Consider the following 20,995-nt stretch of genomic DNA (forward strand, 5'->3'; position numbering starts at 1 on the left):
ATGCCCTGTGGGTGGTGGAGAGGGCCCAGGGGCTATGTGGCCGGGTCCTGCTCCGACTTCTTGTGTTCTTTAGATATGTGGTTGGGATCAGATCAGCCATGATCTTATTGAATGGCGGAGCAGGCTCGAGGGGCCGATTGGCCTACTCCTGCTCCAATTTCTTATGTTCTTATGTTCTTATGTAAGATGGACCCTTAGCTTTCATTGCCTAGTCTGACTAACATGATCGTACTGAAATGAGTACCTTCAAAAGGCAGGAGCTGTTGGAGCAGGAAATTCTTTGACTGGTCAAAGAAATTATCCTTTTGAACCAAAAATGCTTTTGGACAATCTTTCTTGGTTCTAGGTCAGACAACACAAAAGTACAGATTTTCCATCCGGTGTTATTTAATACTGGCATTAACCAATTTAAAATAAATCAGTTATACTGGCATTAAAATAATGTCAATCAGAAAATCTAGGCTAAAGCATCCTAATCTTCCTTTTAACGGTTAAATGGAAGTTGGAAAAAAAAAAAAAGAGTGACTGATAAGTCACTGAAGTGTTTAAGAATGGAATCCAGAAGGCTAGGAATCTACCTCCTATCTTGCTAAGCATTCGGTAAATCAAGACATAGACAAATCTGTTGGACCCACAAAGAAAATTTGTTTTGCCTTAAAGGATTGGGGTGGGAGGGCTGCCATGTTCTGATTTGGCTACTCCTTAGGAATCATAATTAAATGACTTGTAGGTTTTACCAGCATTACTTTAAAACATTCTGGCATTTCTTCAAATTAGTCCCCAAAGGGAGTCTTCCCCTCTTAAAAGGTCACTATAAGCTTCAAATAAAAATCTTCCTAAAGATTTGAGATACACAGATACATAATGTGTCTATCAGCACCTCCTGAACATAGTCTGTTATTACCTAAACACCACTAAATCCTTTATTCACAGTTTCACTTCAAGGATCGATTTCTCAAATGCACTTCTCACCAACCTCATCATCTTCACCAACTTCAGAAAACCCAGACCTCCTTGGTCAGAGTCCTCTTCTGAGGAAAGTCCCATATAAATGTCACAAGATTATTGCCAATCTCGAATGACTCTCTGCACTCCAGCAAATTGATTTTGATCTAGTCTCTATCTATAAATCCCACCATTGTCTCACTCCACCATATCTGAGATATTTCTCCAGGCATATGTCCAAGTCTACACCCTCAACTCTGAATTCCTATTTGTTCCCTGCTTGCTGCTCCACCATCTGGGGCCAAACTTTCATCCACTGCACCTTGCCCTTTGAAATTCTCTTGCAAAGCCACTTTGCCCCACTACCTAGCCCTGCTTTCAAAAGCTTCTTAAACTTCTATCTCTGACCATTCCTTCAGTCTTTCCCTCCCCCAAATTTCTTCACTCCATGCTGAGTGTTCACTGCTTCCCCCTTGTACAGCAGTCCAAGATGCTCTTCGATGTGAGCAACACTACATAAATGCAAGTTGTTGCATTATTCCAAAGTAGAATTAGTAAGCACTGAATGAACTTATAATAGTTAAAAAGCTATGTCCGCCATAAGTAAATATATGTAAAACATTTATAATATTTATAGAAGTGTAAATAGAAAATACACAAATAGGAATCCTGAGATACAGCTTACATCCTTCAGGTAGGATAACCGCATAACTTTATATCTAGTGGACTAGAATACAGGGGGTAGAAATTATGCTACAGCTATACAAAGCCCTGGTTAGACCACACCCAGAGTAGTGTGTTCAGTTCTGGGCACCGTACCTTAGGAAAGATATACTGGCCTTGGAGGGAGTGCAGTGCGGATTTACTAGAATGATACCTGGACTACAAGGGTTAAATTATAAGGAGAGATTACACAAACTAGGGTTGTAGTCCCTGGAATTTAGAAGATTAAGGGGTGAATTGATCAAAGTTTTCAAGATATTAAGGGGAACTGATGGGATAGAGAGAAACTATTTCCACTGGTTGGGGAGTCTAGGACGAGGGAACACAGCCTAAAAATTAGAGCCAGGACTTTCAGGAAAGAAGTTAGGAAACACTTCTACACGCAAAGAACTCTCTTCTGCAAACGGCAGTTGGTGCTAGCTCAATTGTTAGTTTTAAATCTGAGATTGATAGATTTTTGTTAACCAAAAAGGTATTAAGGGATATGGAGCTAAGGCGGGTATATGGGGCTTGATTCTGAAAGGGCGGCGGGATGGCAGCCAGGGTGGGGGTCAATGGGCGCACAGGTAACCCGACTAATAAAATCCTACCGTTTCCCATGCGATCACAAGTTAATTGGTGGTCCTTTACGTGGCTTCCGGGTTTGCCGTCCGAAAGCTGCGCGGTGGGCAGACTGCGCACCTGCATGACAGGCTGTCAGCTGGAGCGTCTACATTTAAAGGGCCATTGCTCCAATGGCTTTTGCTGCAGCAAACACCAAAAGCACACAATATGGAGCAGCATAGAGGCAAGGCTGCTCCAAGGTTCAACGATGCCTCTCTGCAGCAGCTACTGGCCGGGGTGAGGAGGAGGACGGAAGTGTTTTACCCTGCAGACAGAAGAAGTGCCCTGACTCTGCCACCAAGAAGGCCTGGCTCGAGGTTGCAGAGGAGGTCACCAACAGCAGCAACATCTCCTGCACCTGGGTCCAGTGCATGAAGCGCTTCAATGACCTAACTAAATCAGCAAAAGATTCTTATTGATTACTGATTCTCCTGCATTCTGTGTTCCACATCACCACCCCCCACCCCAACTCATGCTGCACTGCCAACACTACTCCATCACATCACTCCTCACACCCACTTAAGGCTCATCCTCAACTTACTTGCACTTCTTCACCTCCCCATTAGTCACTCCACCATTACCACTCACCCCAACCTCATCCAATTTGACATCTGTCTCATACTCACCCTCTGATACAACTCTTTCACAATCAGCCTCACCCAAAGCAATGCATTCATTGTTTGGCCACTTCACCATCACTCACTCACACGTCTGTACTTTTTCCCCTTCTAGTAGAGAGCTCAGAATGCACGCGAGAGGGAGAGGGCTGGGCGGGGCGGGGGGAGAAAAGAAGTGCCACAGCAAATAATGGTCCTCACAGACGCAGAGCAAGAGGCCCTGCATATCTGCCGCACCCTCGAGTTCCTGTCTGTCGGGGATGCCGAGACTGGCACCCCACAAATGTCTGGTGACACAACTTTAACATTCATTACACACACAATATGAATTGATGTTAACAGTGCTTGGCATGTTGAACACCTCAGTATGCTCATCGCAACATGACACATCTGTGATGATGCTTAATATTGCCTTCTGTTCTTTTACAGGCCCTTCAACGACCACAGTGACGGCAGAGGGCGATTCCTCAAAGGAACACCAGGCCTCTGAGGGTGCACCGTCACATCTTAGTATCTGCGCTGGTGGATGGCTCGCTAACACCTCGGTGGGCCCTAGTAATCAATTTGTTGGGTTGGCACCTGGTGAGTCACCACACACGTAAGCACAAGCAGACACTGGTGGCAGGGGCAGCTGTGGAGAGTCCGCGTCCGTGGGAGAACTCCTCTAAGGGCTCTGCTCAGCTGAACACAGATGCTGAACCCCGGGGGCCATCCTTTAAAAGGAGAATGATCGAGGGACAGCAGCACATTTACGAGGTACTAGAAGAGGTCCCATGCGCACTCTCCACAATAGCGCAGAGGATGGAAGAGTCCAACTCCTGCACGAGTGGAATGGTGGCACAGGTACGGGAGGGAATCGCAGATAGTGTTGCAGGGACATGAGCAACTGTCTGAGATAGTGTCACGAGAAGGGCGGGAATGTCTGTGATGGAGAGAAGGCTAGCCTCCGTTGAGCTTCAAGCACGGCTCACAAATGAGTCCATTCAGGCCCTGACCCCGCCGTTCAGACTCAGGGTCAACAACATTCTGCCGCCTTAAACAGACTGACAAATACTTTAGAACTAGCCTTCCAAGGCAGCACACATGTCCTCCAAACTGTTGTCCAGCAGGGTGGTAGGAGTGATGTGGGCCTGGCCCAGAAGAGGGATGATGGTGAAAGGGGACATGGAAGTGGGGACGCCACTCAAAGTGCTACCACATTTCCCCCCTCTCAACCAGTACCCACAATGCTGCCTCCTCTCCAGGTGGCCGAGTCAGCCCCTGCACAGATGCAGGTGGAGCAGTCTTTGGGTTAGGGACCATGCCCTCCTGGGCTCCAAAACTCAGAGGGCATGGTCCGAAAGCATCTAAGTAGTCAGGATATGAACATGAGCAACCTGCCACTACCTCTGCTGCAGCCACAGGGGATGCACCATGTAGAAGTAGAAGGACGAGAAAGGCTAAGGATTTGTGAGCACGAAGGGTGTCTGACAGACTGTCATGTTTTTCATTTACATTTGTTTTTTATTATATTCACATTAAATGTTATCATTCTCACCACTACTGCCACGTGTTGTCCATTCTAGACTGGTTTTTGCGCTAGGGCCCTTTCGTGAGCTTCACCATGAACGGCGGCAGTTAATGCCACCCGCTGGGTCACCTTACAGTTGGTGTACGTGTAGTTGCAGGACTGTTTTGTGTAGGGGTGGTGGGGGGGGGGGGGGCGGGGGGGGGCGGGGGGGAAGGAGGGGGCTGGTGTTGGCGCTGCTCTCTCCAGGTGGTGTGAGGACTGGACTCTTCACACTGTCTGATATTAGGAGAACCGTTCACATATCAGTGACTCCCTGGCCTCACGAGCAGCCAGGTGAGCCGCTGCTCTGCCCATGGGTTCGTCCTCCTACTCCTCCTCAATGTGGATGGGGCCTCCTTAAGCAGCACCCCTCTCTGTTGTGTCATGGTGTTACAGGACACAACACACTACCACACTCTGTCTGGTGAATATTGAAGCGCTCCCCCAGGATGATCAAGACACCTAAATTGCATCTTGAGCAGCACTATAGCATGCTCAATTGTAGACATGGTGGCGATGATGCTGTTGCTCGGTGATAGGGTTCCTCAGAGGTGTCATGAGCCATGTGTGCAGGGGGTATCCCTAGGAGCCAGCCCTCAAGGGTGTTCAGTGTGTGAAAGGGCCCCGGGATGTTGGATTTCCTCAGAATGAAGGAATCGTGGCAGCTGCCAGGGAATCCGGCACATACCTGAAGGAATCTTTTGCAGTGGTCACAAATGAGCTGAGTGTTAATGGAGTGATAGCCTTTTCTGTTGAAGAACAATCCTGGATCATGTGGAGATGCTCGTATTGCTGTATGAGTGCAATCGATTGCACCGTGCACCCTTGGGAAGCCAGCCACACAGTGGAATCCCACTGCCCTCTCAGTCTGGCTGAGGTCGTCCATGAGGAAGTTGACATACTGCGAGGCTCTGTGAAACAAGACGTCGGTGACCTGCCTTAGGGACTTGTGTGCAGATGACAGAGACCCCGGTGATGTCCCCGGTGCACCCTGGAATGATCCGGAGGTGAAGAAGTTGAGGGCAGTGGCGACTTTAACAGCGACGGGTAATGAGATGCCGCCAGGACCAGCCAGGAGCAACTCGGCATGAAGGAGGCTACAGATGTCTTCGACCACCTAGCGACTCATTCTGATCCTCCATATGCACTGCTCTTCAGAGAGATCCAAGAAGCTGAGCCTCGGTCTGTTGACCCTGTGGCGAGGGTAGTGCCTCCTGCAACGTCGCTCTCTGTTGTTGCCCTCTGTGCTCTTGTGCAGGTCCCTATGGCACAGCACTGTGTTGTGGAGCTCCAAGTAGCAGAAGTGCACACAGTGCCTGGCGAGGATGGTGATATTACTCGTCCTCTGATGCAGGGGTGAATGCAGCCATGGCGCCCCCGATCCTGATGGTGTCCGTTTGAGGGGGTCCGAAAAGTTGGCAAATAAGATTTGTGAGCGTAAACCAAGAATTTTCAGTCTAAACAAAAAGATCTCCCAGCCAAAAGTTTGTCAGAGAATTGAGTGCTCTGCTGCAATAACTCACCTTTAATCCCCATCTGTCAAACAGGCAATTAAATGTCAAACTGGCTGCTGCCTGAAACACGTCTCCTTGAACAAGGAGTGTTTCCCACAGCACAAGAAAAATGCTGAGGTTGAATTAAAATCGCATCCCTGCCTTTATCTCCTCAAAATTAATGACTTAAACAACATCAACTATGTCAATAAGTGGGTTAAGTATCGTCCCACCGGCTTTAATTGCCGGCGGGACTTCCGGATTCACAAAGAACGCAAACAGATGGGTCTGTGGCAACCCCGGAAGTCAGCGGATTGGAGCCGGCTTCCGAACCCGCTTGGGATTTTTGCCGTTTTGCGGTCCCCCCGCCCCCAACACACCCGCAATTTGATTTTAAAATTGAGCCCATGGAGTTAGATCGCAGGTCAGCCATGATCTCACTGAATGGTGGAACAGGCTCAAGGGACTGAATAGCCTACACCTGTTCCTATGTTCCTTATGCATGAAGTCACAAGTAAGTTAATGTCATCCTTGGTGAAATATATCAATAATATCCCAAAACTCAATGTGTTATTAATTTGCATAAAAACATTGGCAAATAAAATTAAAGTTGATAGGAAATAATTAAATATAAACTAAGTTGATGTGAAGATACCATAGTTTTTATGAACACTCCATGAAACTTTCTTTTAGAAAGAACAGTCCCATCTGTTGTGATACGTCTCTATGAAATATTAAAAAAACTTCATGAAAACAATGCCCTTACTTCTGGTATAAAATACCAATTGGCATTGTCTGCACAGTACCAAATGGGCAAGGAACATTTTACAACCAATGAATTACTTTCGAAGTATAGTCGTTATTATGAAGGCAAACACAGCAACCAATTTGCGCACTACAAGTTGCCACAAACAGCAATTTCGAATAGGAACTGGAGTAAGCCAGTCACTCGAGCCTGTTCTGCCATTTAATTAGACCATGGCTGATCTGTACATCAACTCCATTTACCCGCCTTTGATCCATATCCCTTGATACCCTTGCCTAATAAAAATCTGTCAATATCAGTCTTGAAAATTTCAATTGACCCAGCAGCCACAGCCTTTTGGAACATAGGAACAGGAGTAGGCCATTCAGCCCCTCGTGCCTGTTCCGCCATTTGATAAGATCATGGCTGATCTGTGATCTAACTCCATATACCTGCCTTTGGCCCATATCCCTTAATACCTTTGATTGCCAAAAAGCTATCTCTCTCACATTTAAATTTAGCAATTGAGCTAGTATCAATTGTCGTTTGCGGAAAAGAGTTCCAAACTTCTACCACCCTTTGTGTATAGAAATGTTTTCTAATCTCACTCCTGAAAGGTCTGGCTCTAATTTTTAGACTGTGCCCCCTTCTCCTAGAATTCCCAACCAGCAGAAATAGTTTCTCTCTATCCACCCTATCTGTTCCCCTTAATATCTTATAAACTTCGATCAGATCACCCCTTAACCTTCAAAACTCTAGAGAATACAACCCCAATTTGTGTAATCTCTCCTCGTAACTTAACCCTTGAAGTCCGGGTATCATTCTAGTAAACCTACGCTGCACTCCCTCCAAGGCCAATATGTCCTTCCGAAGGTGCGGTGCCCAGAACTGCTCACAGTACTCCAGGTGCAGTTTAACCAGCTGTATAGCTGCAGCATAACTTTTGCCCTCTTGTACTCTAGTCCTCTAGATATAAAGGCCAACATTCCATTAGCCTTCTTGATTATTTTCTGCACCTGTTCATGACACTTCAATGATCTATGTACCTGAACCCCTAAGTCCCTTTGGACATCCACTGTTTTTAAACTTTTTACCATTTAGAAAGTACCCTGTTCTATCCTTTTTTGATCCAAAGTGGATGACCTCACATTTGTCTACATTGAATTCCATTTGCCATAGTTTTGCCCATTCACCTAATCTATCAATATTGCTTTGTAATTTTATGTTTTCATCTACACTGCTTACAATGCCACCAATCTTTGTGTCATCGGCAAACCTAGATTGACATTCAATTCGCACTCAAGGATTTAAAAAAGCACTCCATTATGGAAACTTGTGCTAAGTTGCAATTCTGATTTTATGCCTGCAAAGAGCGAGTGCCCATTGAATGGAAACAAAATTTGGGAGAGGTGTTTAACGGGTGGCTCAGCCAATATCGCGTGTTTTACACTAACATCTAAAGTCAAAATTACCCCCACTGAGTGCGAGGCGCCTTTTCAATTACTCCATAAAACCTTGTGTAAGCAGTCTTAAAGATGTCTATTTAAAAGGGAAGTATTCCAGAAGAAGTGATGGGAGAAGGGAGAAGATGAGCTATTTTTACATTGAAAGGTTAGCATTTAATAAAACAGAATTTCATTTGTGAGGATACCAATTGTAAAAAATCTCAAGAACATAGACACTACATCTATACACAAAGAAATCCCTGTTACCTTCTATGTAACAAAGGCTGTTAGCCAGGAAGCTGCCATGATACCTTCATTGAGGCAGGCCAGCGTCAGCATTATTTGAAGAACAAACACTAGGTGCATTGCTTTCAGGGGGGGGGGAAAAAAGTGTCATCCTCTGTATCAATGCCTGCTGACCGCACTGAATAAGCCCCCTAATAGCAGAGAAGCACTTCAGCATCTCTGTACTGTAACCCTTGGCTACCAATTTTACCTTCGAGAAACGTGTTCCCTGCAGCTTTGGCACAATGGAGTGTGTGCAAAAGAGTAATGTGAGCAACACTGAAGAGTACATTTACCTTTACCCTCCTTCTGATACCGGAAAACTTCCTCCTTATTTGGAGCCAAGTATGAAGGGCTGGTTGACTACACTTACTCAGCCAGCGATCTCACTCCATACAGCATGCATCCCTGCATTTACTGGAGAGAGGCTTTCAACCCCGAACGCCACCACCTTCCATTGGTGCACCTCCTGCAGCAGGATCACCAACCATTTGGCATCAGAAATAACAATGCTGCCCAGGTCTTGTTTGTACCATTGTGAACAAGTAATACACTTTTGTATCACACCATTTAATGGCAAGCTGCAGCCTCAATGGATTTTCTACTCTCCAAAGTGCAGGCCAAGCTCTGCAGGCAAGCTTCTTTATTTATTAGATTAGCAAGAAGAACTCCAGTCAGAAAATTCTGTGCAACCTATCTTCCCCCCCACCCCAAGTTGCCGGCACAGGTAAGCCTCTGCTGGGAGCCAACCCCAGCCTATTTTGGCAGGACCCAAAGTCACGGCTTTCGTGTGAAGCCTATTTAAGTGCAGAAGTAGGACAATCATAAACACTTCCTTCATACATGCTTTTATGATTCATTACAAATTGGGAACAGAGGAAATCATCCCATTGGTTATGTGGCCTCCTTTAATCATAAAAAAGTGTTAGATCAGTATTTACTTTATTTTAATGTTGAAGGATGTGCATACAATCATCAGACGTAATCCTCTGATGGGCTGTTATATACATTCCTTATTAAAATATATAATCTCAAACAGCAGACTAAAAATTAATCAATACAGTGTCTCAGCTAATTCTCTCAGAAACCAAAGCACTCTCCATTAGTTTTACAAATAAAACTCACCAACTAAAATGGTAGCAGAGCAGTCTCATAATTAAAGAGCTGGCTGCACAAAAACACTTTACCTTCAATTTCTTATTTGAATAAAATAGATGGCTTACGTCATTCCTCTAATTATTCTATGTACAATATAGACTAGTATACCAAATAAATACCTGTAAACATAAAAGGAGGCATCTGGAATAGCTCCAGGGCAATGGGAAAATATTGAGCAATTCAGATTTTTTCAAAAAAAAATTCAGTTTCACATTGTTCAAAGTCCAAGATTGTTTTCTTATTCCATTTTAAGATATCCTCCACCCCGCTCTCTTTTACTCAACCAATTATTTCCTACTATCTTTCCACACCTCCCTCTGTGGCAGCACAGTTCTCCAGCTGAGATGACAGACCACGAGGAGACTACTCCTGCTCAGCAACATTGACCGGGGCTCTCGTGACCACAAATAAGTTTATAAAAATGACCCAAGATGACTCACCCAAAATATCTCTATATCTGTCTATAATGGGCACATCATCCCTAAAGGATGAGGGACTGACCACACACGCAACTGCAGTGTGAACCCACATCTTACTACCACAGGGCACATTGCAATATTTTACTTGGTATAGAGCGCACATCAACTTGATCAAAGAAAGCTGGTTAGTCTGGAAAGGAGCTTTAAATGATTACATAAAATTAAACATAAAATTAATCAGAATGACCAGTCAAGGAGGAAAACGTTTTACAACTTCATTTATTTAATGTTCTTTTGTTCAGAATTAAATGACTACTACATTAAAATGACTTTCTATTAGAGATTTACCATCATGCATTCTGCAGTTAGGGTTATGGCAGTGAGTGTGGTTCTATTCCACTAATGGCACGTAAAAAGAAAATGGCAAAAAGCAAAAATTTATGACCAACTAATTTTTAATAGCCAAGTACTACTATATTAATGCAAGGTGTGGTGATGGTCTGAAACCACACATCAATTTTAAAACTTTTTTTTTAAAAGGGCAAATGTGGCCATGAGCTGCAGGTACAACTTTGTAATGTATATTCATTTACATGATATTACACAAGCTACAAGTAAAAGAGACACAAGAGAATATGTTGTACCTGTCGAAAGTCTTGTCTAAAAGAGCTGCTGGAACTCTGGGTGGGGGTTGATAATATCTGGGGCACTGCAACGATATGCTCATCGCTGTTCATGATGATGTGGGTCTGGATGTTCTCTGGAACCAATTAGAATCAAGCAATGCAACTCAAATCGTTTTGGTTCCCTTCATATCAACAGCAAGCATCACCTCGGGTTAAGTGCAGATGGATTCAGTTTCTGTGGCTTGTATAGTCATTTCATCCTAGAAAATTAATGGATCGATTAAATAAATGCACTTTTAAAAAAAAACTTGATAAAAAATATACACACAAAATTAACATTTACTTTCACGTTCCAGGGCAACAGACAGGACCAACCAAGCAAAGGCCATATAAAACAAATTAAATCAAATGAAGTGTATCAGGAAAATCTCAAATGTCTTCCTGAAACAGGCATCTCAAGCACCCCTGTCCTTTCAATTTTAGGTTTTCATCCTTTTCAATTCTTTCCTTATTAAAATTGCCTGAAGCACCTCCTTCACCTACACGTAATGGAAACTGTTAAGTCAGTGCTACGTATACATTTCAGCAACCGATATTCCCAAACTATTTTAAAATCCACAGTGTCATCTCCCAGATGCATTAGGTCAGGCAAGTGGCCAATATACACTCAGGTGGGCCATCAGAACTCCGTGTTCCTCCAATATGTTTTATCATTCTCGCAGTTAGAGCAGAACTATCCTTTTACATAAAACATGAAGGAGGGAATGCAGCTTTTTCTAGCATATCCAGTAGACTGGCTTCTAGATGCCTGAATCCACATAAAGCAGCAAAGACTAGACCAAAATTTTGAGCTGCAGTAGCTTTACTCTGGTATTGCAAATCATGTGCCTTCAGCTAGAATAGCAGCATCAAAACTAACTCCCAGTTTTAATCTGAAAATAGATTATTTATCTAAGATCCCAGATGTGTATATTCTGGGTAGAAATCGATTTTTTCTCCTATTAAAAAGACACTATATAAATGCAAGTTGTTTTTGTATTGTATCATACACGCCGCCCAACTTTTCTTTCCATTGACGTCATGCAAAGGAAAATCGGGCGAGGTGTATAACGAGCAGCCGTTCTGTCACCACCTGTTTTGCGCCCCCAAAGTTGAACTTTACCACCAAGAAGTTTTGCTGTAAATCACCAATGAACATTCTTTTGGTCAGTTTGCAAATTCCAAACGTCCTTGCTCAGCAGGTAACAATTTTGATTGGAATAACTGGGCTTCAGAATTGATTTCATATTTAGCTTTTGACATCATACATCCAATAGTTTTTTTTCTGAAGACCTTTCGCCTCTGTGACCTCAATTCAAATCTAGCTCTGAGTGATGGATAAAAATCTCCTCCTCGTCTTTCACTTTGGGGGCATGGTTCAAATCCAGCCTAGACTGATAGATGGGTATGATAGTTAAAACATGCAGATGGATAAGGTTGAGAGAGGAAGCAGCAGTTACCATTTAGGGGAGTGATGGCAGGCCAAAAAGATGTAATGGAGTGGAGCGCTCCAAGGTTCTCTGGTGGAGCCCCCACAATTTCTAACATACAAAAACAAACCTGAAATTAAAAATACAATGTTGGTCAAATTCATAGCTGATACTAAACTGGGAGAAGGTGGGCAGCAGAGGCTAATGAAGAAGCCAAGGAATATAGGAGGACTTAGACAATATTTGCAATTGGGAAGAAGTTTGGTCCATGAAATTCAAGCCAGACAAGAGCAAGGTCTTACACAATGGGGGACATATCTACTTAATGAATAGTGCTTAACTAGTTAGGGGCAAAGCTGGCAGATTGATTATAGAATCGATACTGACCATGCTGAGTTATTGCCCATCACTAAAACAGATTATATTACCATTTATCTCTGTGGATCCTTGCTGTGCATAACTTTTCTGCCACGTTTCCTACATTGCAACAGTGATTACACTTCAAAAGTACTTCATTAGTTGTAAAGTACTTTTGGACGTCCTGCAGTCATGAAAAGTGCTATATAAATGCAAGTTCGTTGTTTACTTTTGCCCAACAGCAAACAAACAAAATGATGAGCTCTATTGCCAAACAGTAGAGTTTAAGTCTGAAGTGGTCATGCTGAGACTGTATAGTGCTCAGGTCAGGCCACACCCGAGTACTGCGTTCAGTTTTCATCACCAAGGGAATTTTCCATCACTAAAGGGAAATATCCAGCTCTGGAAGTGGTGCAGAGAACAGCAACGAGAGTACTGTCAGAGGACCGAGTTATGAGGAAAAGAGAAATAAATTAGAATTCTTCAGCCTTAAAATGAAGTGAATGAGAGGAAACCTTAGTGTTATAGAGGATAATAAATGGAATAGAAAACATTAATCCTGAGCATTGTTAAAGTTAAACAGCAACTGCAGGGCAAGAGAACATAGGTGCAAATTGGTAAAAATAAAGTTGAGGACTGATGTCTGAAAGCACTTCACACCAATTTAATACCTAGAATGGTCCTCTGGTACGGTAATGGGAGCAAAAACTCAAGTTATTCAAGATGTAGTTGGATGCTATTGGGTGGGGTCGGAGAAGAGAAATAATAGATTTCTATGGAAAGATGAGCTAGGTAGGCTAAATGGGCTCCCTTATCTCTACTTTGTATAATCATAGAATCATAGAAGTTTACAACATAGAAACAGGCCCTTCGGCCCAACATGTCCATGTCGCCCAGTTTATACCACTAAGCTAATTGCCTGCACTTGGCCCGTATCCCTCTATACCCATCTTACCCATGTAACTGTCCAAATGCTTTTTAAAAGACAAAATTGTACCCGCCTCTACTACTGCCTCTGGAAGCTCGTTCCAGACACTCACCACCCTTTGAGTGAAAAAATTGCCCCTCTGGACCCTTTTGTATCTCTCCCCTCTCACCTTAAATCTATGCCCCCTCGTTATAGACTCCCCTACCTTTGGGAAAAGATTTTGACTATCTACCTTATCTATGCCCCTCATTATTTTATAGACTTCTATAAGATCACCCCCTAAACCTCCTACTCTCCAGGGAAAAAAGTCTCAGTCTATCCAACCTCTCCCTATAAGTCAAACCATCAAGTCCCGGTAGCATCCTAGTAAATCTTTTCTGCACTCTTTCTAGTTTAATAATATCGTTTCTATAATAGGGTGACCAGAACTGTACACAGTATTCCAAATGTGGCCTTACTAATGTCTTGTACAACTTCAACAAGACATCCCAACTCCTATATTCAATGTTCTGACCAATGAAACCAAGCATGCTGAATGCCATGAGATGGAAGTCCCCTCTTTCTGCAAAATATCCTAGATGATGATGAGGTCGAGCAGTGTTAATCCAATTCCTAATATGCATGGGCCCACAACACAAAACGGTCTCCAATTTGGTGCTAAATTGACAATCATTCTGATGTCACAGAATGGCTGTTGTGGGAAATGCCACACTGATACAGTAGAGATACTGGGAGTGAGACACATTGCTGGGACAGGACAGAGAACTTTACTCTGCATCTAACCATACGCTTTGCATTTCAAATACCAGCACAAATTCTCAGAAAATATACCATTGGCTGAACTCTCCAATTTGGATTTTTTTAAAAAAACATTTATTTTAACAGTTTTTTTAAAAATGCGTATTTTTACAGAGGTACCCTGGAAGCTATAACTTATTGGGGTCAGATGTCCAAAGAACAATCCACATGGCAGGGCATGACTTATTGTGAGTTTGTGAACACAAATGTCAACCCTGAAAGTTTATATTCCATTGAACACTCCCATCTATGTTCCAATACTACATACAAATGACTGCAAAGTTGACCATCACTACGCTGGGATCAACACGAAGTAAAGATTACCATATAGAAGTTTCATATGCCAATATTTTTACAATCTAGTTTCTCTTTTTAAAAACTTCATTCCTAAAAGCATTCGCCAATGTCAGAAACATGGAATTATTCTTAAGGAATTAAATTGCAAGAATCCCACATCTTTTTTTTGTTATTCCCCCACCCTTCAAAAAAGATAGGAGGGGGAGTCTTCTCTGACAATATCACATACAAGTGGCAATAATCCATCTGTAGATTTGGCATCATTGTGCCACATTTCTGTAAACAGAATATGTGGTATTTGCCACACTTTGAAGATGAAGTGCATCTTCTCTACATTTGTAGCTTTGCTTGCTCAGCAATCTTCTGCAAACTCACATTCATTGCAATTTACATCTTTCAATTGTGTTTGTTGACCTTTCCTCCCCCCCCCCCCCCAATTCATTTAGCCATGCATTTCCATAAAGACATGTTCCCTTTAAAATGGATTAAAACAAGACTTCAAACTTTTTAACTCAATGCAGAGAACCCCAATGCCTCCAACACATAGGTAAACTAGAGGAATGCATTTTTATTTTTCAAATTTGTATTTACTCCATCTTTTAGTTTTGGGAGCTAAAGTTCTTATGAGAATGGGTATTAATAATAATACTTTTCTGCTCTCTAGGTTTAAACATTTATTCAAGTATGCACAGTGGCATCACAAAGTAACAACAGAATCCACACAAATGGGTACACAATGTCACAAAAATATAGCACATTCTTGGTGAATTATACATGTACTAAGTGAGGACAATATACCAAAATAAGGACTACAATCACACAGGATATTAAATACAATGGACATGGAAATGATTGCAAATCCCAGAATTTTTACATTTTGTACCTCTCAATTATAGTATTAGCTGGTATTAAATCAGAAAAGTGTTTCCTGAAATGCAATAAGGTATACTTTTCATTTAACAAAATTACACCAACTTCTGATTTTTTGTTAGGATAATAATGTAATGCAAAGTGTCACTGTATTCCTTTCTTACTAACTATCAAACAAGCGCATTACAGGCCAGCTAAGCAACATATTTTACATCATTATACTGCAACTCAGGTATGAATTCGCCCAAATAGTATTTAGGAGAGTTGTGCAAGGCCGTCTCAAGGAGGTCATCTCACCCAGATTCAGCTTCATACCGACAGCAGTACACTTGCATCTAGTACAAAGCAAACCTTTAAATTTCATTTTAAAAGGACAGTTTGATGCTCTGTTATTTCTTCAATAATAACATTTAATCAGTGAGCCGAGGTCTGCACGTTTACTTTCACACATGCAAAGAGCTCAATTTTCCTCAAAGTGACCTGGAGTTGGCAGTGTGACATAAGATCATAAGAAATAGGAACAGGAACATACGGCCCCTTGAGCCTGCTTCATCATTCAATAAGATCACGGCTGATCTTCAACCTCAACTCCACTTTCCCGCCCAATCCCCATATCCCCTCGATTCCCTTAGAGTCCAAAAGTGTATAGATCTCAACCTTGAATATACTCAAGGACTCAGCATCCGCAGCACTCTGGGGTAGAGAATTCCTAAAATTCACAACCCTCTGGAGTGAAGAAATTGCTCCTCATCTCAGTTCTAAATGGCCAATTCCTTATCCTGAGCCTATGTCCCCTAGTTCTGGACTCTCCAGCCAGGGGAGACAGCCTCTCTGCATTTAATTGACTTGGGCCTGCTAATCCCATGTCATTAAGTAGGTACTGGTCTCAAATTGATAACTGCAGTATTAACTGCCATCTTAATTATAGCATGAAGGTAGAAACATTATTGGGAGTTTGCACAGGAAGTTTCCTTCCAAACAAGCCTGCCCTTCTGTCTGGAGCCTGAGTTAGAAGTTACACCTAGCTCTCAGGTCCTAGGAATTTTTAGCTTCAGGGAACAAAGTGAGTGTGTTTGTCTGTGTGTGTGAATGAGTGATGTATCATGTAATTCCACAGGAGCTGGGAGAAAATTACAATGTTCAGAGTGCATCTCAACAACCTACACATGACAATTATGTAGAAAAGAGCTGGGGATTTATGGCCCCCGTTGACAAACTGAATGAGAGCATGTTACATTATGGTACCTGTAGTTTTCAAGCTCTTCCTGTGGAACTACAATACTTAGGTATACTTTGACAACCGGCCAGAAAATTTAGATAACTGATGCACAAGTGGCAGAAAATTAAAAATTGGATTCCCCTTCCCAGTCATTTCATGCAATTAAGCCACTAAATGAAAATTGAGCTAATATTATTGTTTGAGCTGCAGTTTATTTTGTGTGTCACCGAGGGGAACTGATGTTTATTCTGGGGCCAGAGGGGGGATGTTTCTGATATACTTTGAAGCTAACCTCAGACATTGCAGTCTGAGCCGTGGACAATAATCAATTATTCATTCGTTGGTCACTGGAGACGAGACAGTAGAAAAATCTCCCAATGCAGCGTTACACCAGCAGCTCCAGCAAGAACTCAAAGTCCATCACTGGAGATAAGCAGGAGAAAAGAGATCTCTTATAAAACCTGAAAAGAGAAGAGTTTTGGGGGAAAAATAGGAACAAACAAACATCTTAAGCAAATATTGTAAGTCCGTTGTGAGGTACAGCAAAAAAAAATATAATGCAAATAACTGAGAATAAAAGGTTTTAGGGAGGAAAGGACAAGATTACTTGCATCTTAAGCAGGTTTTGTAAAGTAGTAAGTAAATAGTATGGAATATATCTAAGGCCCAATGGCCCAGAAATTGCTCAGAGCGGCGAACCAACAGGACCGTATGGCCTACTATTTCTTATGGTCTTAACAGTGCTCACTGCTCCATAGATTTCTACTAACCCACTAACTTACCGTGGTCTTTACTGGGTGCACCTCATCTAATAGGAAGCAGAGAAGAGCCCAGTGTTAGCTCCAGTGAAGCTAGGACCCATGGGAGAAGTGAGGTCATCACTCTCTCCCCTCGACCAACCAGATTGCAGCATGTTTGACAAGCTGCAAATGGTTTCTGCTGGAATGTAAAATCCAAGAAGTGAAGTGAAAGGTACAACAGTAAAATCATTGTAAAAACAGTTATAGACAGCAGAAAAAGAGCGTAAGAAATATTCAAATTAAATAAGAGAGAAGGAAAAAGTTTTTAAAAAAATTTTAAAGACCAAAAACTTTTAAAACAAGGAGTAATAAGACTCCACATTTTTAAAAGTTAATTTTTTTAGTTGTTTGGCAGTCATTGAGACTGTTAAAACTTAGTTTAGACCTGGTATTTTTAAAGCATACCCGTTTTGTGGCGATATTAGTTACTTTCCAGCTGGGCAGATGAGCAAGTTGGCACTAGTCCCCTCTTTCCACTGATTCCAGACAGCGATATTCCTTTAATTCGAAGCTTTCATACTGCCGGTGAACCAGGAGGAGCAAGTTCCAGATTTCCACATTTCACTACGCATGTGCGAATACAGGAACTTGCTCCTGGAATTCACCACAACGGTGAGCGCTGTTAAGCTCACCATTCTTTCCAAAGCAATTTCTGGACCATATCTTTTTGTATTCAGTTGGGGAAGAGGGTACTAGACATGGTTCCATTTTAAAGTTACTCTCAAAGTGCACATGAATGAAAAAGACCCTCAAATCTCCTGTGTTTTGTCACCATGCATACTGAAATTCATTTAAAACTGAACTTCATGCTGCTCAATAAAGAGTCAGTGCCATGGTATTTGGGTTGCATTTAGCCAACAGCAAAAACCTTGCCCCAATTTGGAAATTAAGCTATCTTTCTCTTCTTACCCCACTTTTTTAAAAAAAGAGATGTCTGTATGGCTAGATACAATCTGCATTTAGCTGAGGCTCAGAGCATGCTATCATAGCAGATTGCCCTAGTCACACTTGCCTAGCTGCAGGCAAGTGTGCCTACTCCCAATTAAATCTCACACACCCAAACATCTGAACAGATTTATTATCTAACTGCCCAACTTTTTAGTAATTCACCAGTGCGCTGTATCTCTTGCCTGCAGATATCTGCTGTCAGACGTGTTTTCTCTTCTTTGTATCTCAACAGATACAGGAAGCAGCTACTTCCTGATAACTATAAATTCATTAATATAATGCAGGGAAGTCAAACATGTTAGGAAATCAACTACAATTACTTGAATTGTGGTCTGAAATTAAATGCAATGTTCTACCTAGCCAGTCATGCATTACATTCAGAACAGCAACTACAGGAAGATATAGGTGTAATACAATATAAATGAAATATACACTGTAATTCATTGTAATGATCTGGAATGCACTGCCTGAAAGTGTGGTGGAAGCAGATTCCATAGTATCTTTCAAAAGGGAATTGGATAAATACTTGAAAAGGAAAAAAAATTACAGGGCTATGGGGAAAGAGCAAGGGAATGGAACTAATTGGATAGCTCTTCAAAGAGCTGGCACAGCCATGATGGGCCGAATGCCCCCCTCCTGTTCTGTACCTTATTATGATATACCACTAACTGCTCCAATGGCGTCACAATATCAAGCGAATAGATGAGCCAAGGAGACCCAGAAGGCCTCAGAATCCATATCTAGCAACATGCTGAGTAAGTTGATCTCTACCAGGTTGGCAGTGGAGGCTCAACAATTGGTTGCAACATCCCTGGGCTAGGGACGAAGAAAAAAAGCCAACATTCCCACCAGAAACCATGCTGTAAATGCATACCTGTAGAAATCAGGCAGACTCAAAAAGTCAGGCTTGTAGCGATGTTTCCCACACCCCATCAACACTCAAGTCTTACTTAATATTTTCATTTCACCTGCTTTGAAATTAATTTCCTGTACAATATGCTGATTCCAATGATGAGTATGCAGTTACCTCTAATTCTTAAATCACAATAGCAACACATGTTTGCCAGGAGTACCCATTAAAAAGCAACTACTATAGTTTTATTGAATGTCTTTTTCAAGGCCTCATACTGTCCAGACAAAATGAAGTTAACAAACATACGAGTTGTGTTTTAATATCTAATCATATAATTAGGAATAGCTGAATGCTATGGGTTTGAATCCTCAGATCTACAATGAGACACCGACTTACTCAAAAAAAGAGAATGGAAAAAGGGGAGAAAAGAAAGTTTCTTGGATAACTTCTCTTTCAACTTATCAGCAGTGCAGGAAGTGTAACTCAAAAAAGTGAAACAAAAAGTCGACATACAGGTGCAGCAGTTAATCCGGAAGGCAAACGGAATATTGGCCTATATTTTAAGGGGGATGGAATATAAAAGCAGGGAAATCATGCTACAACTGTACAGGGTGCTGGTGAGACCACACCTGGAGTACTGCTTACAGTTCTGGTGCCCTTATTTAAGGAAAGATATACTTGCATTGGAGGTGGTTCAGGGAAGGCTAACTAGGTTGATTCCGGGTACGGAAGGGTTTCCTTATGAGGAAAGATTGAGCAGGTTGGGCCTGTACTCACTGGAGTTTAGAAGTATGAGAGGAGATCTTATTGAAATATAAGATTCTGAGGGGGCTTGACAGGGTAAATGCTGAGAGGATGTTTCCCCTCATGGGGAATCTAGAACTAGGGGGCTTGGTCTCAGAGTAAGGGGTCGCCCATTTAAGATGGAGATGAGGAGAAATTTCTTCTCAAAGGGTTGTGAACCTTTGGAATTCTTTGCCCCAAAGAGCAGTGGAAAATGAGTCATTGAATATATTCAATGCTGAGTGAGACAAATTTTTGATCAGCAAGGGAGTCAAAGGATATGGGGAACAGGCGGGAAAGTGGAGTTGAGGCCAGAATCAGATCAGCTATGATCTCATTGAATGGCGGAGCAGGCTCGAAGGGCCAAATGGCCTACTCCTGTTCCTATCTCTTATGTAACTCCGTTTTCATGAGTTACATAAGAACATAAGCCACAGTATTGCTTAACACTTAAATTAAGTTGAATCCTTCTCCAAAAATCTATACACGTGAATACTTCTTTCAAATCTACAATTTCAATTACAGTGGATCATTTTCATGAAAAATGCTTGGCAATTGTTTCTTTTACAAAGATGCCGTGTGATGACATAAATCGTATCAAAATGCATCGTTGCTTCACTTGTGGCTGGCTCTCCCCCCACCACCCCCCCCCCCCCCCCTCAGTACAAAAAAAAGCTAAATATTTTATAATCAGAAAGTTGCACAATGAATACTTTGGCTAGCTTTACAGTACTGAATCACAAACCTTGGCATGATGCCACAACAATCTCATTTGAGAGATTTCACCAGACAAGTAACTGACTAATTACTTCACACTGTAATTACCAATGCAACTTTTTTTTTTAATAAGTTGACTGATCAGATGAGTTAATCAGTTTGAGCAGGATCCTGTCCTATTTTCAAAGACATAGGCAAGCTTCATGGAGAACATTTTTAATAATGACATACTTTAAATTTCGTTAGATCCTTCAGAATCCACTCAAAGTACATGCACTTTCCAAAAAAATCCTTCTCATTAATAATTTTGTTCATGATTACAAAAATATTTCCTTTTTAAGATTATAA

At 42.0% G+C, this 20,995-nt stretch overlaps 1 protein-coding gene across 2 annotated transcripts in view; it reads right to left on the reverse strand.

Moving 5' to 3' along the window:
• The window catches only part of osbpl3b (oxysterol binding protein-like 3b), a 226,963-nt gene that overhangs the window by 153,056 nt on the left and 52,912 nt on the right, over positions 1 to 20,995 (reverse strand). For both annotated transcript variants that reach the window (XM_068001962.1, XM_068001971.1), the window contains exon 2: positions 10,627 to 10,868. In XM_068001962.1, the coding sequence (XP_067858063.1) occupies positions 10,627 to 10,719 (93 nt within the window). In that variant the 5' untranslated portion in view covers positions 10,720 to 10,868. The remainder of the gene's footprint in view (positions 1 to 10,626; positions 10,869 to 20,995) is intronic.

This window comes from Heptranchias perlo, chromosome 2, assembly GCF_035084215.1.
Source record: "Heptranchias perlo isolate sHepPer1 chromosome 2, sHepPer1.hap1, whole genome shotgun sequence".
Taxonomy (NCBI): Eukaryota; Metazoa; Chordata; class Chondrichthyes; order Hexanchiformes; family Hexanchidae; genus Heptranchias; species Heptranchias perlo.